This window comes from Excalfactoria chinensis, chromosome 5 (genome assembly GCF_039878825.1).
Source record: "Excalfactoria chinensis isolate bCotChi1 chromosome 5, bCotChi1.hap2, whole genome shotgun sequence".
Lineage (NCBI taxonomy): Eukaryota > Metazoa > Chordata > Aves > Galliformes > Phasianidae > Excalfactoria > Excalfactoria chinensis.
Genome location: NC_092829.1, coordinates 22429421 through 22445089, shown reverse-complemented (window position 1 = coordinate 22445089; position 15669 = coordinate 22429421). Strand labels below are relative to the sequence as shown.

The following is a 15669-nucleotide window of genomic DNA, read 5'->3' as shown; positions in this document are numbered from 1 at the left end:
GCAGCACAGGGGACAACCTAGTGATAGCCAATTGTTCATTTATAATAGGACACGTGTTTGAGGTGCTAACTTATTATCACTAATATGGAATTTATTAAATTCTCAAGAAAAAAATACCAATACAGAAAATCATTCTTTTCTTATCATCGCAATGAGACATACTATCACTCTTGAACATTCCGGTCTGCTCCAAAACAAAACACCTTATGTATGATAAGCACTGTCAAATTATTAGTATATTAAACTTTTTTAAAGGGAAAATTAAGTTAATAGGCAGCATGTGATCCCTCAGCGAATAAAAAGTCACCTGTGAAATTACTCACCATATATTTATCAATTCTCAAATATAAAACAAGAAAAAAATGCACCCCTTTTTTGCCTACACAAATGCTTCTCTCTTTCATTTTTCATCAGTATTCATATGATCCCACCAGTATTTACAATAATAGCAAAATTCACCATTCTGACAGTTTATATGGCTTAACTTCCTATAAAATACCTACCATCAGCAGGTAAATGTAGCATGTTTTATGATTTATTTCTTAAGAGAAAATTACTGGATTTTCTTTAGAATGATTCTTACTTTCCTAGTCCTATTACTGCAAGGAAATCTTTTAATCAGAAACATGTACCTTTTTTGTTAGAGAGTCATCTGAATCAGAAGGCATTCTTGTTGACACATGGAACATTACTTCTACTGTTGAGGTAGCAAAATATGGAGTGGTCAAACCAGTGCTTTTGTTTTTTTGCAGTCCTCCCATAAATCCACAATGGTTTGTGAGATTTACCTAAAAGTAAAGTTCAGGAGACATTAGGAGAAAAAACACGATCAGGTGGATAAATACAGTCTTCATATACAACATTTTTAATTCAATTTCAACTGAATTTTAATAATTGATGGTCACTTTTCATAGCCAGCCAGAAGCAGGAGTGATTCCTGTACTTCTGTGAGATGGAGCTGTGTCTCAGGAAGTTAATCTTTTGCAGTCAGAAACAAAGGACATGAAAAAGGGAAATCCTTTTAACAATATCAGACCACTGACTGAAGAGTTACAGTGCTGTAGAGATGATGGGGTATAAGACAGCATCTGTGACTGCTGGAACAGACATGTGAAGAGAACAGAGTGACTGTGAATGGGCGCATGCCTGCAGTGGAAGGGAGCTAGAGGAGAACATGGGTAAAGATGCATTCTTATATTTTTAGGATTCACAAATTCTAACAAAGCTAAAGCTTCAGTGAACTTTATGCTTTACAGGTCCACAGAGCAATCAAGATACCTCCTCATGAGTCCATGAAGTACAAAATTGCATATTAATGAATAATCACTGCCTGCATAAACTTTCCTAAATTGAAACAGCTTAGAATTAAATATCTAGCTTTGCTAATGAAATTAGCATTCTTCCCTGCATCCTATTAGTGAAACAGTACTTGCAAGTAATTTAAAGAGCCAAAGAATTGTAGGGATATATAATTTTGTCTGTAAACAAACTTAGAATACAAAATTTGAATACCTCCCAGCCAAGGCCAGCTACAAAATCCTCATAGGCTTGACTTCCCCCAGTATTAGTAAGAATGGAGTGTTTATCTTCTTGTCCCTCAGCAACATAAAACACAGCAATCTTGTGGGTCTCTCGGCTGTAAAACATGGGATGGTCACCACATAACAGTGTCTTTGCTAATACAAAACCAAAATACACAAACACTACACATAGACCACGGGCTTTTTAATTTTAGAAAAGACTGGAAATAAAGTACAGCTATACAACTTTTGAATTCTATGCTACAACTCCACCTAGAATTCCATGTCTTCAAATACAAATATTGTTGTAAAACAGCTAAAACAAGTAGCTAAAACTAAAAAGGCAGACATATACATATTGATGTTTTAAAACTATCTCATGTTGCACTTCCAGATGCTAGTAATTTCAAGTTATTTTGAAATTTGTTCTATTTTATGACGTTTGACCTATAAATTATCACTCTACAAGTAACATTAACGTAACTTCCATGTAATAACAACTACAATATACTGCAATATATACAAAAAGTTTACAGCATTATTTTTAACATCAGCTCAATTCTCTCATCTATGCAAATTACAGCCATTTAAATACAAGCACATAAAAAAAAGGTTAGGGGAGCCATTAGAAGAATTTACCACTGCCTTGAGTCCAAATTTCTGAGCTCTCGAAGTAACTTCTCATTTTTCTTCAGGAGATGAAAGCTCCTTCTAAACAGAAAAATTTGTAACTTTATTACTTGTTTAGTTATGGAGCATCAGGACAGTAAAAGAATTGTTCAAAAACATTGTCAAGCCCAAGTATGAACAGCCAACAAACACTTTTGTCTTTTCAACCATCCTTTCTAAAATAAAATGATTAGGGTATCTTAAATAAATAAATAAATAAAAATCTAAGCCTTTTTTTTTTTTTTTTTTTTTTTTTTTTTTTTTTTTTTTTTACTCCAGGAAATCTTCTATATCCATTATAATCCTGAAAGCAAATGTTATTTCTTTCTGTCTTCTTCACTCAACCTACTGGATACAGCTGCAATCAATCTGCTCCCTGCAGAAGAATGGGTAGAATGGCTTTTGACACATATACAACCTGCGCATTTTACGAGGCCAAAGCACATGCTTAGTGACAAAAGACACTCCGCAATCCACTGTTACAGAGAGTTAGCACATTCAATACTGAGCTTTTGCACTTCTGAATTACTGAAGAGTACAGAATATAGCTCAGAAGTCACCCAGCCAGCTGTAACAATTTAAAGGAAAAACAAAACAATATGTTACAGTCATAAAGGCACTTCTAAAAATAAAAAAGCACATTAAATACTCCCTATAAAACACAGTGGAATGAATTTAAGAGCAGTGGTGTTCAAGAACAGACTGCCTTGAGGAGTTAATGTCCCAGTTATGGAAGGTCATAACACCAAAATTTTTGAAGTAAAAAAAAAACTGTTTCCAGTAGTAGTTCAGTGGCATAAGTTATAGAATATCCATTTTCCTTCAAAGTAAAAGAATATTTCAATGTCTGTAATGCCGAATTTGACAGATATAGCAGAAGAAGGTTCCAGACTGTTTAATTCTAGGATGCTAATATTTTACACACCTACATATATATGCACATATATCTAAATACACCTTAAAGGCAAATCATAATGATAACGCAAGCAGAGACATCTAAGTTCATAACCAAAGGTGTCTTGTCTCCTGTTCTAAACAATACCTCAACACTGTCAATGTCAAAATAAATACTACAAGACACTTTTCTAGTTAGCTAACAAGGAAGCTGCATGCAAGCATGGTCTTAGCAGGCAAAGCAGCAGGACACCAACCAGCAAAACAATAGCTGAGAGTGTGACACTTCAGAGACTCATTCTGGCACAGAAATGTAACAATTTCTGCAAGAACACACAAGGCAAGCAAAGAAAGCAAAAACATGTCACATCTACCAATGGTAGTACCCCTCAGTACAGTTGGTGAAAGGATTATTAGAAAAGATACAACTCCTTCAATTCTCTCTCCAATACTAAGAATGAAAGTAGCAATAAAGGCAATAGGCTTCTCCTTTCCATCTCTCTAAATGACAGGCTGAAACGCACGAGAAAAGTTCCTTTTTCCCCTAGCTGCAAGTTGCAAAATCCCTCTGCTTTTGTTGGCTGGCCAAGAATATTTTTGGCTGAACTCACTCTACTAACAACTATTATTACACAGTATGAGCAGTGCAATTCTTTCAAAAAGAGTTCATAAAAATATGGTCTTTTCTTTTTACCTTTTATCCCAAGAATTCATTCCCAGTATACTGAGAAGTAGTCTGCAGTAGTAAAATGCTGACTGGGGCTTTTGCGATGTTGGCTCATCCTGCTCCATAGCCCTCATATTTAAATCATTGAAATGTTTTTCAACAAACTCCCTCTCTTCTGTGTGCTGTTTCAGGATTGCATTGATGACATCATTCTCCTGCTTCTCTGAGATGCAGACTGGTTGAGGAGCAGGAATGTTGAGTGAGACACCAGTCCTCTGTAAGCATTCAGGGCTTGTAACACCTAAATACTGCAAGAGCTCATCAAGGGCATCTTCTTCATCCCTAATTGTATCCCATGTTGGTACAGTGTCTCTGAATTTCCTTTTTACTTGGAGTGTAATTCCATCTCTAGCAGATATATCCTCCACATGCTCAAAAGAAGAAAGAGTATCTTCAGTTTTTTCTTGTTGAGATAATGAAAGGGCAAAAGATGTTTGTTGTGAAGATGCACATAAGGATGATGGTCCATACAAAATGGCTGAATCCCATGAGTATTTGCCAGACAGATCACGCACGATAATTCTGACATTTGAATTAGCAGATGCAAGTCCAGCAGATAGTCCTCCCCCAGGCATGTCATCTTCTGCTTGGATTTGTATACAAGACACCAAGGAAGTATTGTTTAACACAAAGAATTGAAGGTTTGGGTTCTCAAAAAGTTCAGGAGAAAGTTCTGGACTTTCACTGTACGGATTGTCATTATTTTCACACACTTGACTAGTTAGCATAGCAGGTCCTCCACTCATAGGATAGTGGCCTAAGTGGTTGACTAGATGTGTGATTACAGTACGAGCAGCAACAGAAATTAATCCTTGTTGCATGTGAGTTTTCACTGCAAGAGAAAGAACACAGGTTTTCAAGTAAGAGTTCAGGAAACAACACCGAAATTCAGTTGTTTCTTTTGGTCTCTTCCACTTCAGCAGTTTAAAAGAAAAGATAAGCAGTGCAAACTTCTCATACTACCAACACGGTGATATTAGGAATATATGTATTTTGACAAACATTGGTCTCATATATAACTAGCATGAAAAGTCTTAACACAATTAAAGAAGCATCTTAATCAATTTACAGCCTACCATACAGCCTTATCACATTTTGGTAATCAGCATGATTCTTCTAAAATAAACAATAGTATTCTTTAGTCTAGTGAAAAATCTTAAATTACTAATGAAGCAGAGATCATAATTATGTTATAAGGAGATCATTTCAAATTGCAATATATATATATTTTTAAATTATTTCTACACATCATTACCCTGTGAAAAGCAAAGGAACACAGACACACTAAATCTCTAATCCATCTTAATTTCCCAGGGGAGCACATAGATGTGGATTAGGTTGAGAATAACACTGGATAAATTTAAAGCACCATAGCAAAAATTAGGCTACCTATACCGAACTTAATAACATTAGCAATGTTTAAAAAAAATGATGCATCTCATGCACTAATTGCATTTTTAGAAGTTTCTCTCCAAGTTTTTCCAGTTGGAAAGAGAAGTTAAATATGCCCACCTTATATGATATTTATCCTGTGAAATTTACATGTATTTCTGCAAGGCTTTGTCACTTATATTCTCTCTCAGATACCTTTCACTTATATACAGCACTATCTGAATTTTTGTAATGCATAACAGCTGCCATGACAGTTAAGTTTCTGAAATAATGGATATATTCTGTATCTGCAGAAGTAAACAATTTCACATACGTTTGCCTTTTATATTTCTCACAAGGTTTGGGTAAAGCATGTAAGAACAGTTGGATTTCTGGCTCTTCCATACCTTTTAGGGAACACTAGATCTGAACTGCAAAAAGAGAAAGATCTCATTCTGTCAATAACTGGTAACATCAAATTACTTTCTACCCTGTTCCAAAACTCAGGAAAACTCAAATATTTTGATCAGTTAAGGCCTTGGAAGGTCACGGAACGGAGCTGAACCAGCTTGTAAACTGCTGACACTAATAAAAACAAATTAGATATTATGCACAGAGGTTTTTTTTATTTAGATTACCTACAGCCTTCTTGTGATTTAAAAATTAACAAACATAAAAACATTCAGTGAAGCTGAATTAAATGCTCAGATACTGATAGCATACAAGGAAATTAAGTTATAGTGCCATCTGCTGAAACATAAGGAGGAACTGTAAGCAAAGGTATACAAGACAAAGAGAAATCAAGTTGGATGCTCGAAGAATAATTTACGAATGCAGTACTAGTCAGCACACGGAGAGTGCAGATACTGGCTCATCTTTGTCAGCACATTTATGCCAAATGTTTACAGCTTGGTAACACACAGATGAGTAAGAAAATACTCTTCTCAGTTTCCTAGGAGCAGATGTGAGCTTCCCAGCTAGGTGAAGTCTCACAATGAGTAGGTTAATTGCATTTAGTGTATTTCTACTGAAACAACTAAAGAAACGAGGGATTCCATAGTTTGTAAGATATTACTATTACTGTTTACTGGCAAATCCTAGAAATCTCAAACCATACAATGATTGTTTTCTGTCTACATTACTCATGATACTCCCTTATGAGCCTCTTGACATACAGAAAGGAAAGGTGATGTAATGATACAAAGAGTGGAACACCAAACTAAAATCAGGAAGGTCTATTCCCAGTTCCACCATAGTCATTCTGTAAAAATTTTATTCTTGAATTTAAATAAAAAAGAAAAATTTAAATTTTTAGAAATTCTTCTTTTTAAAGAAGATTTAAATAAAAAAGAACTGGAATATAAATCTGTAAAAGACTCTTCTAAAAATCAGTACAGTACATCTCACTGAGTATCTTCTCGGAATGTATTAATGTTGGTCACGTGGTCTAAAAATGACATAGAAAACACTATTAAGAAAGCACACTGGCATACTGAAAAATCAACACACAGCCTGTTACACTGAAATAAAACAAAGGAGTCCTTGTAAACATTTCTGCCAAACAGCAAATCAGGTTTTGGTGATGGTTTTCCATAGTTAAAAAAAAAACAAACACACAAAAACAAAAAGGCAAAACAAAACTAAACAGAAAACAACCAATAATGCATTTTGAAAAGATGAGTTTTAAATCGAATTTTCAACATAAAGGGCAGATTTTAGCAGTTTGTTCCTACAAGCACACCTCCTCAAACTGGATCAACCAGGCATTTAATACACTAGGATTCTTAAAATGCATATCGAAACCACATACTGTGTTTCTGCAGGGCAGATCAAAATATGCAATAACGCGACCATCAGAACTTTACCACAAATTCTACAAACTAAGTCGTACCATTACACATTATTGGCTGCTTTGCCAATATGTAATGCTGACTGAACACATCTCTGCTCTCTTTACAACAGTACAGTCTCTCACTTGGGCAATGCAATTTGTATGTGTACATGATCACTTGGTAATTTGCTAGAAGCATGTTATATTGGCTATTTTTCTCAGTTCCTGAAATTACCTCTTTTGTGAGAAGAATGAAGGTCTATCACCACTAATTTGTATCAGTGCCAGGAATGGACGATTCCTAAATTTCCTTAGGATGTGTTGTTAACTCTTTACTTCAACTTTGGCTGAACGGCTTCTAAACAACTGCAGTTATATAGTAGAAGAAAAAAGTAATGTCTGAAGGCAAAATTTAACTCTGTTTATCCTTTTAGCTACCTAAAAGAATGATGCACCTGTACGTAGTGATTCATCTCAGTAATAAACACAAATTGGAGAAATGAGACAAATCATTCTCTGGAAAGTTTCCTTTTTCTCCATTACTTTTAGAAGGAGCCTAAGAGAATTCAACATAGCTTAGATACCTAAATTTTACACTAGCTTATGGAAGTCTTACTCCATTCTATTTTTAAGCTACAGGTATGGGAAGAATCTCTGCTTAGAATAAATTTCACAGGACACAAATTGTGCCAATCTGGATGCACCATGCATAAACCGTTTGTTTTTAAAGGCATTATTTTTTGTCTCGTTTCAGTAAAAAGGGCAATCAGCATCAAAGCTTTAAAAGTAAAGCAAAAGTACATAATTTTTCTAACTTTTAAAGAAGAGTCTAAATTTATATTGGATGGAGAAGATCATTTACTAAGAAACTGAAGCATATTAGGAAAAATGATCAGTATGAACAAAACTTCAAAAAGTCTTTGAAGAAATGTCAGAAATGGGAAAAAAGATAAAATCAATAACTAATATTATCACTGAAACTATGCAATGGAACTACTTGCCTTTCCAATCTTCTCTAACAGGTTTGTGACCTATAAAGAGCAGGACTCAAAGCATTTCTGCACAGAGTCGCAAAAAAAAATTCCTGTAAAATACTATTTCCTTCAAACTAGACTCTGTTCATTGCTCTGATTTTGCTATTTATCAATATTAGAAGATATGCAGCAGATGTTCACATATTTTCATATAACCACCTTTCTTGCTTACGTTAGCATCACAAAAGAAACTCAATTTTACTTCTCATAAATGTTTTGATCATTTAATATAAATGATTAAAATTATTTTAACAAGAGGTTCTATTTTAATCTCCCTCACATACATTCATGGTCCTATAATGACAGGAAAAAGATCAGAAGCAGATAAGCAGATCACAGCAAAATACAACTAAACTCTACAGTGAATGGCTGTAATGCTGTCCTCATTGCAGAAAGCACACCTGTATTGCTGTGATGCTGCATTTAGGCTAGACAGGTGCAGATAATTAGAATAAATAGCTATGTGCCTGTACTGTAGCTAGAGGAAGCCACTGATTATGCCAGTGAGAGGATCTGTTCATCAGCCTTTAGGTACACATGCCCTGTGATTCTGTATTCGTACAAAAGCACCACAGACTTCAACTACGGAAGTTCTGATAATGCAAGAAAAGCTGTTTATGGTCAGCTGCTAATAGTTCATTCTTGTCTACATATACCATTTTAATATCTTAATACAATTTCAAAATTGTTCTTCCTGTGCCTTACACTGCAATTTACCATTTCATCTGGAACCTAAAAAAAGGAGGAAAAACAGTTTCAATGATAATCCTAGGTATATCATTTCATTTGAGACAGCCCTTGGAAAGTTACTGAGACAAACATGGGCACAGTCTTCTTCTCTCCCGCTGTTGCCCGCTTCCAGAGGATTTAATAAATCTTTGTCCTGTTGCTTATAGGCGGTTTGCTCTAACCTCCAAATAGAGCTTGAGCCCACCATATAGCTGTATCACAGAAAGTCCCATGTTTGTCTCATCCTGCATCATACTGAGGGTAAACGTCCATAAAATGAGCTGACACATAACAGTAACATGACTGACCTTGAACAATGGGAGGCATAACTGGGTATATCAGTCACCTTTTCAACTGATAAAAAGCATCCTATCTTTAGAATAATGCTGTTTCAGTGCTTTCAATTTTGCTTGTTGTCTAAGGAAAGAGTCTAGCAATCCCCATCCTGCCTTTGATTTCTCTTCAACTGTTGTTTTACCTGTTTCCATAATCTTCAAAAAAATATGATAATACTTGTACTCTACTAAATAAGAAGCTGACCTACTCTGCTACTTGTTTGCACTACCTGACTCCCCTTGTCTTGAAGGAGTCCCAGACTGGTCACTACACACTAACTTTACACTGCTCAATGCCAAAGAGAACAGATGTTTTGTGATGGGTTAGAAAATGCCAGTGTAGGTTAGAAGTGCCATGGTTGCGAGACCAGGGTTGCATTATAGCACTGATATCTGTTGACTGAATTTCACAAACTGACTTAAAATTCCAGAGCTCTGAAACTTGAGAAACATAGGCTTTTTAAACTTAGCTGGACAGCGAAAAGTAACACCTGAAATTACTTTTATTTAGAAATTTATCATGAAATCATAAAAGAACGGATCACATACAGAAATGCGAAATGAAGATATCGATGCTAAGGCTTTGTGCAACTGCATTCATTTAAAGAGAAATCTATTCAGGGTTGTCTTTTCAGATTGTCAGATTAAACAAGCCACACAGCATTTGCTGCAAACCCATAATTACAGATTATTACAGAATACAAAAGATGCCAGGCATAAAAAGCTACTACAATTCTCCACACTGTAATAGAACATGCGGTGGAAGTTAATCTTGGCAAATGCTTTAAATATTAGCTTTACATAATATGTATAGGTGAGACTGTAATTAGGACAGAATGAATCTTTCGAAGCCTCTTTCATTCTGACCCAGCAGATGATTACTTTTTACTAATAAGAACCACAGCCATTTGACAAAAAGCCAACTATAGTACCTTGCTTCATTCTTCAGTAAATTTAATAATTACAGCTCCTCCTGCCAATAGTTCTCAAATCAGACTTGTTCAATCCAATACTGAGCTTATTAGGGGACAGCTCTATGTTTAGAATTCTTTGGCCAAAAAAGTACTTGAGGATGATGAAGCATGCCTTAGACAAGGGCACAATGATTAGCCATTTTCTCTACATAAAAAACAGCACGTAGTCACTACAGACCACAAAATCACCTGCTGTTAGCACACAGCTGCTACAAAGAGCTTCTGCATTTATCTGGTTCTTAATACCTTTAAGGAAGCCTAAATGGAACAACTTAATATGGTTGGAGAATAGCACTACATAGAGTTTCTGGTGCCTGTATTAATCTCATCTTTTTTCAATTTTCTTCTCAATGTAGTCATTTCATATCTACTAGATACGCTGTATAATACTGCTCTTCTGTATCTTAAGTTTCTTGATTTACTTTTGTTTTTGAGATCTGAAGAAAAAGTTAATTCCCAGGTCTCTTAAGGTTCCAAGCAGATGAGAGAAAATTTCTCTTATTAAAGCATAAAGAGATCAACAACAAAGTATATTAAATAAAAATAAATAAACTAACAGCAAGCTTAAAATACTGCAAGCTTAGAAAAGAAAAAAAAAAAAAGTCCAAAATACTCTCAGAAAAAGGAATAAAATTGCAAAAGAAATCAAAAAGTTACTGGAGGTACACTGAAAAATAATGCTTATTCATGTTCCAGTACACAATTTTTTTTTGTTGATACAGAGCACAGAAGAATCCATATCAAATTGATCTTCGTGTTCTTCAGAAGATACTTACTCCAGTTAATCAAATAGCAATTGCTCAAAATTATGTTGCTACCCAGTGTTAAGGCACGACTTAAAAGTTACGCTTTAAACAAGCACTCCAGTAGTGGAAAACAAGGTTAAGACCTTTTTGAAAGAAAATGTACTTAGGCAGTTTGACAAACCTTCGGTGACTGGCTGAAGTTTAGAAGAACGTTCCGAGTCTGGAGAATGTAGTGGTTCTGGCTCCTTCAAGCTTTCTAAATGCATAAATGGATCGTAATCCACACATGCCAAATCAGAAAGACTTAGGGGAAAATATTTGGGGTTACTAAAACACTGAGATCCATAGACACATCCATGTAGAACCTAGAACAAAAACAGGAATTCATTACATTAATTACTGAAATTTCTATTTGACAGTTTTGTAAGAATTTAGATTTCTTTTTATTTACACTTTGAAATTAATTTGTTAGAAGCAGGTAGGCAGGATAAAATCCTGGAAGTTTTAGATGTTTGATATTTACAGAAACAAACCCACATCTGTAAAGATAACTTTGCTTTGCTTATTGATTAGAAAATTTTTTGGTATGTAAAAGCTACATCTTTGTATGTCTTAAAGGCATGGCTGGTCTTCTACAACACAAGCATCTGCTATTGGTATGGCATACATAATCTGATATAGTTAATCATAAAGTGGTAAGACAATATTAAGAATTCCAAATAAACCAATGATCACATAGTTAACTACAGAATGTAGTCAAGATCTAAGACAGCACTCCAAATTTCAGTGGTAGAATGAGGTCAGTTTTCAGAACAGTTCTGTCCCTGTTTTCATGAAAGCTGACACTTCCTTCATGTCTAGAAATTCTGATATAGCAAGTAAAGTAGCAGGTACCTTATATATACAATTGAGAACAGATCTCTCAGTCTTATCATTTTCTGCTCCTGTTGCGTGAAGAGGCTGCAGCAAGGTCTTTAATGGCAAGGCCATTATCCAATCCAATAAGCACAGAAGTAAGGAAACTACCAACTGTAACAAACACTTTCAATTACAAATCAATTAAAACAGCACTTGCTGCCTCACAGTTATCACTGTATTTCATTTCTCTGTTTCGCTTTCTTTTCTCAATTTAGAGAACCTGGCAACCTTACACAGTAATTACAGGTCACACTTGTTTAAAAAACAATGTATGTTCAAATGCTATATAACATAAGTAAAAATTTTAGTTTTCTTTAGCTTTTTAGGGGTTTTTTAGCTTGTTTTAGCATAAATATCTTAATCATTTCATATCTGCAACTTTGTCTCACAAAGATACCATAAAATAAAAGGAACAGTGAATGACTCTAATTATTTTTACATTAAACCAATTTTTATGAAAGCCATTAGGACAAGTTTGTCAGAGCATTTCAACATGTATTTGGTATGCTTTTGATGCAGTATTTGGCATAAAATGATCAGCATTAGCTCACGGGAAATTTTTTCATTCATAGGAAGCATCATCAACTTGAAAAGTGGTTAACATGATATACTTCAATATTCTGCAACAGCTACTGACTTCTCAAGGAAAGAGGAGAGATGAAACAGGGATCTGCCAGCCAAAATGATCAACATATGAAGTGCAGCTCCAAGTAGAATGAGTAGTCCAGAAGGACAGACCTTCCATAGATAAACTTCACTAAATGGGGAAAAAATTTAAACGACCATTGTGTTCCACAGCTCTTGGTCCCCTAGTCCAAGAACAAAGCCAAATACAAAGGCTGCTGGGGAAGTTGCAGTGATTGCAGGTTACCTCTGCTGGTGCAAATTTTAATAAGCACAGCACGGAGGCTCTTGTTGATCACTGAATATGCATGGCTAATGGCGGTGACTATGTTGAAAAATACTATTTTCTAGTTGAGAACTTGCTCTATTAAACAGCAGTATTACACTCCTTGTATCTGTTGGAAATAAATATGAGGGATTACTTTTGGAGCAACCTACATAACTCAGAGAAGACAAAACTTTCTGTAGGCAGAAAGCACAACTGAGAGTTATCAGATGGTTGAAATAAGAGTACATCATAAACAGGGGACTCAGATCCACTGAAAATATGGAAAGACAGCAAAAGTACATCAACAATCAAATTAGTCTGAATATTACTGATTGCCTCGTTGAAAAATTTACTTGAAAGAATAAAAATTCACAATCTTCTGAGTACTTTGAAATGTATTTCCCAAGAAGCTGAAAATATACTTTCACTATAAGACAAGTTTAAAAAGTCCACCTTGCTTAACTTAAGGATAAAGACAGAAGACTTTCTAATGACTGAAAGCAATCTATTTCAATTAATTTTAAAAGCGTATTTTTAAGCAAAAAATTCAGAAAGTTATTTGCATAGAGAACACTGCTGTAAGTCTGGGAAGACAATACTGCATTATATTTACAAAGCTGGATCCCTGCTATAAAGAAATACCTTAAAATTTATAACAAAACTGCCACACATTTCTAAGTTACTTGTAAGTAAAAAGGAACAGAAAATGTTTACCCTCTTGTCCTGTTCATATGATGAAGCTTCTGTACCAGGTAGCAGATGGGTAATCGTTGCTATCAGAATCTGGAGAAAATACAGCATAGTTTCTTTACAAGGTTTAAAGTGATTTTCTTAGCAGGTAAATGGGACACAATACTAGACTCATACCTGAATTACATTTAGGTTATTTTGAGATAAATCATAGCATTCCTTGCCATTTTTTAATTTTATATATAAAACCCTTTTACTTGAATTTCAGAGAAGACATTGTAGGAAAATGTTATGTATGACTGACATAAGTTCATAGTATCATAAAATCTTCAGGTTCAGTGCAATTACACAGCTACTCCAAATACTCAGGCAGTAAGAGAACTTGATTCCACATATTTGTAGGGTGCAGGAATGATCCTGATGGTTTGTGTATGGGACTATACTAATTTTATTATTTCTTGAAATACTAGAACTTGTAAACAACCTTCTTTCATTTAATCAATAATATGACTGCACAGGAGCAGAGAAATCCTTCCTATGCCTATTAAGAAGCTTACACACAATTCCCTTTCTGGTTACCTGGGAGACCTCTGTCTTTTTTCTGCTCAGATTCACAGAGGCCATAGCCTAATTCCTTGTTATTCAAAGTGCATTAAAGAAAAATATATTTGCTTTATACTGACACATCAATGGATATACAAAATACAATTGCAGATGCCTATTAGATAGCTGCTTTCTTACTAAACTTAAACATATACATTTGCCAATATCTAATATAAAATAATTTACCTAATTTAAAATATGCTCACCTAAATAATGATGAAGTTGTGCTGGAGAAAAAAAACAACATGCTATAGCCATTTTACATATTAACATTGGAGTCAGTAAGTGTTACATGAACCCATACCATTGATATTCAGTAAGATAATGTCAATTTTGCATTTTGCGAAACACACTAGTCAATACTGTGGTATTTTAACCTTAGTGAAATATATCTTACTTACAAATTACTTACTTGAATAATTCTTAAAGGTGAATCAGCTTGATACACTTGAAGTCTATGCACATAATGTATCAGCATGTTCAGCATACTGCAGGCAACTTGAGCTACTGTTTTATTTGGAAACTAGAAAAGAACACAATGCAGTAATGATGACGGTGACTTCATGTAATAATATATTAGGAGGAGAGGTGGTCAAGAATTCCAGTGATGGAATTAATCCAACATATGGTTCCTATGTACTCATTTACAGGAGAAAACACTTTCGCACAATATAAAAGAAATGATTTTATAATTCTAAACAAATGTTATCAGCTAACATCCAAGGTCTGGATCAGACAACAACTAAATTGCACAGAATAAAGGAAATGGGAAAGAAGTCTTCTAAGTTTAATCTCAGACTGGTTAGGATAATACCATGAAGCCAGAACAAACAAATTAGCTCCTTCTTACCTGCATTATCATTAGTATTATCACAACAAACAAACAAACAAGCAAACAAAAATACCACCACAGGATTCTGAAAATCAGAGGTCTTTGTTGAGAACTGAGGTAACTGAATAGTCAAGTATCTATTGTACAAGACACAGTACTATAAACAGTGAGACTAATTATTCAGTTACTTGTTAGTGACTGTTACATACAGCACTTGTCTGAATGGAAATGAATGCACTCTGGCTTCTACTCCTCTTTTCTGTGCTCTTTTAAATGTTGGAAAATGTTACTGTACAGGAGCCTGGTTTAAACAGCTCCTGAACTGTTACTGTGTTTGTCAAGGCAGACGTGAGTGCATTTGTACAGTTGCTCTACATTCTTGGTAGTTGATGTACATGCTGCCCTAGATTCCTATTAGCTTTAGCATAGTCAAACTACAGGATTCTTAAGACAGTACAGAAGTCACAGAAGAAAAAATTACATGCAATAGCCCCAAGGATTTAGGAAGGGAAGGATTTTAAAATCTATTCTTATTACTTAAATACTGTCTTTAGTGAAAATAAGTATTAAAAAACCTTATTTCTAACAAATCACGTATCACCCAGGAAATAATTAGGTCCTGTTTTCATCAGGAAAAATCCTATTCTATTTATCTGATAAAGAAGAGTGACTTTAGAATTCTTCTTCCTTTATTAAAATACTAATAAATTAGTTTACATGTTCCAATCTCACTTTACTTAGCAGTGAAGCTATGACAGGTGTGTGCTCCAAGGTGGCTAAGTGCTAACCTCTGAATTCAGAATACAGTAATTACGTTATAAAAATAGTTAATCTAGTTCATTAGTTTCTTAGACTGCATTCTTAACAAGTCCGATTCTATTAACCTATCAGAGAAAGGTATATC

General features: G+C 34.7%; 1 protein-coding gene across 14 annotated transcripts in view; it reads right to left on the bottom strand.

Annotated features, from left to right (window-relative positions):
- RALGAPA1 (Ral GTPase activating protein catalytic subunit alpha 1) overlaps positions 1–15669 on the bottom strand; it is a 109556-nt gene that overhangs the window by 37347 nt on the left and 56540 nt on the right. For all 14 annotated transcript variants that reach the window (XR_011903849.1, XM_072338968.1, XM_072338969.1 and 11 more), the window contains 8 exons: positions 14346–14456; positions 13355–13423; positions 11725–11859; positions 11012–11195; positions 3778–4642; positions 2160–2231; positions 1513–1636; positions 633–788 (listed from right to left, as the gene is read on the bottom strand). Coding sequence is in view for 13 of the 14 variants with exons in the window: in XM_072338968.1 (XP_072195069.1) it covers positions 633–788; positions 1513–1636; positions 2160–2231; positions 3778–4642; positions 11012–11195; positions 11725–11859; positions 13355–13423; positions 14346–14456 (1716 nt within the window). In the remaining variant the exon portion in view is untranslated. The remainder of the gene's footprint in view (positions 1–632; positions 789–1512; positions 1637–2159; positions 2232–3777; positions 4643–11011; positions 11196–11724; positions 11860–13354; positions 13424–14345; positions 14457–15669) is intronic.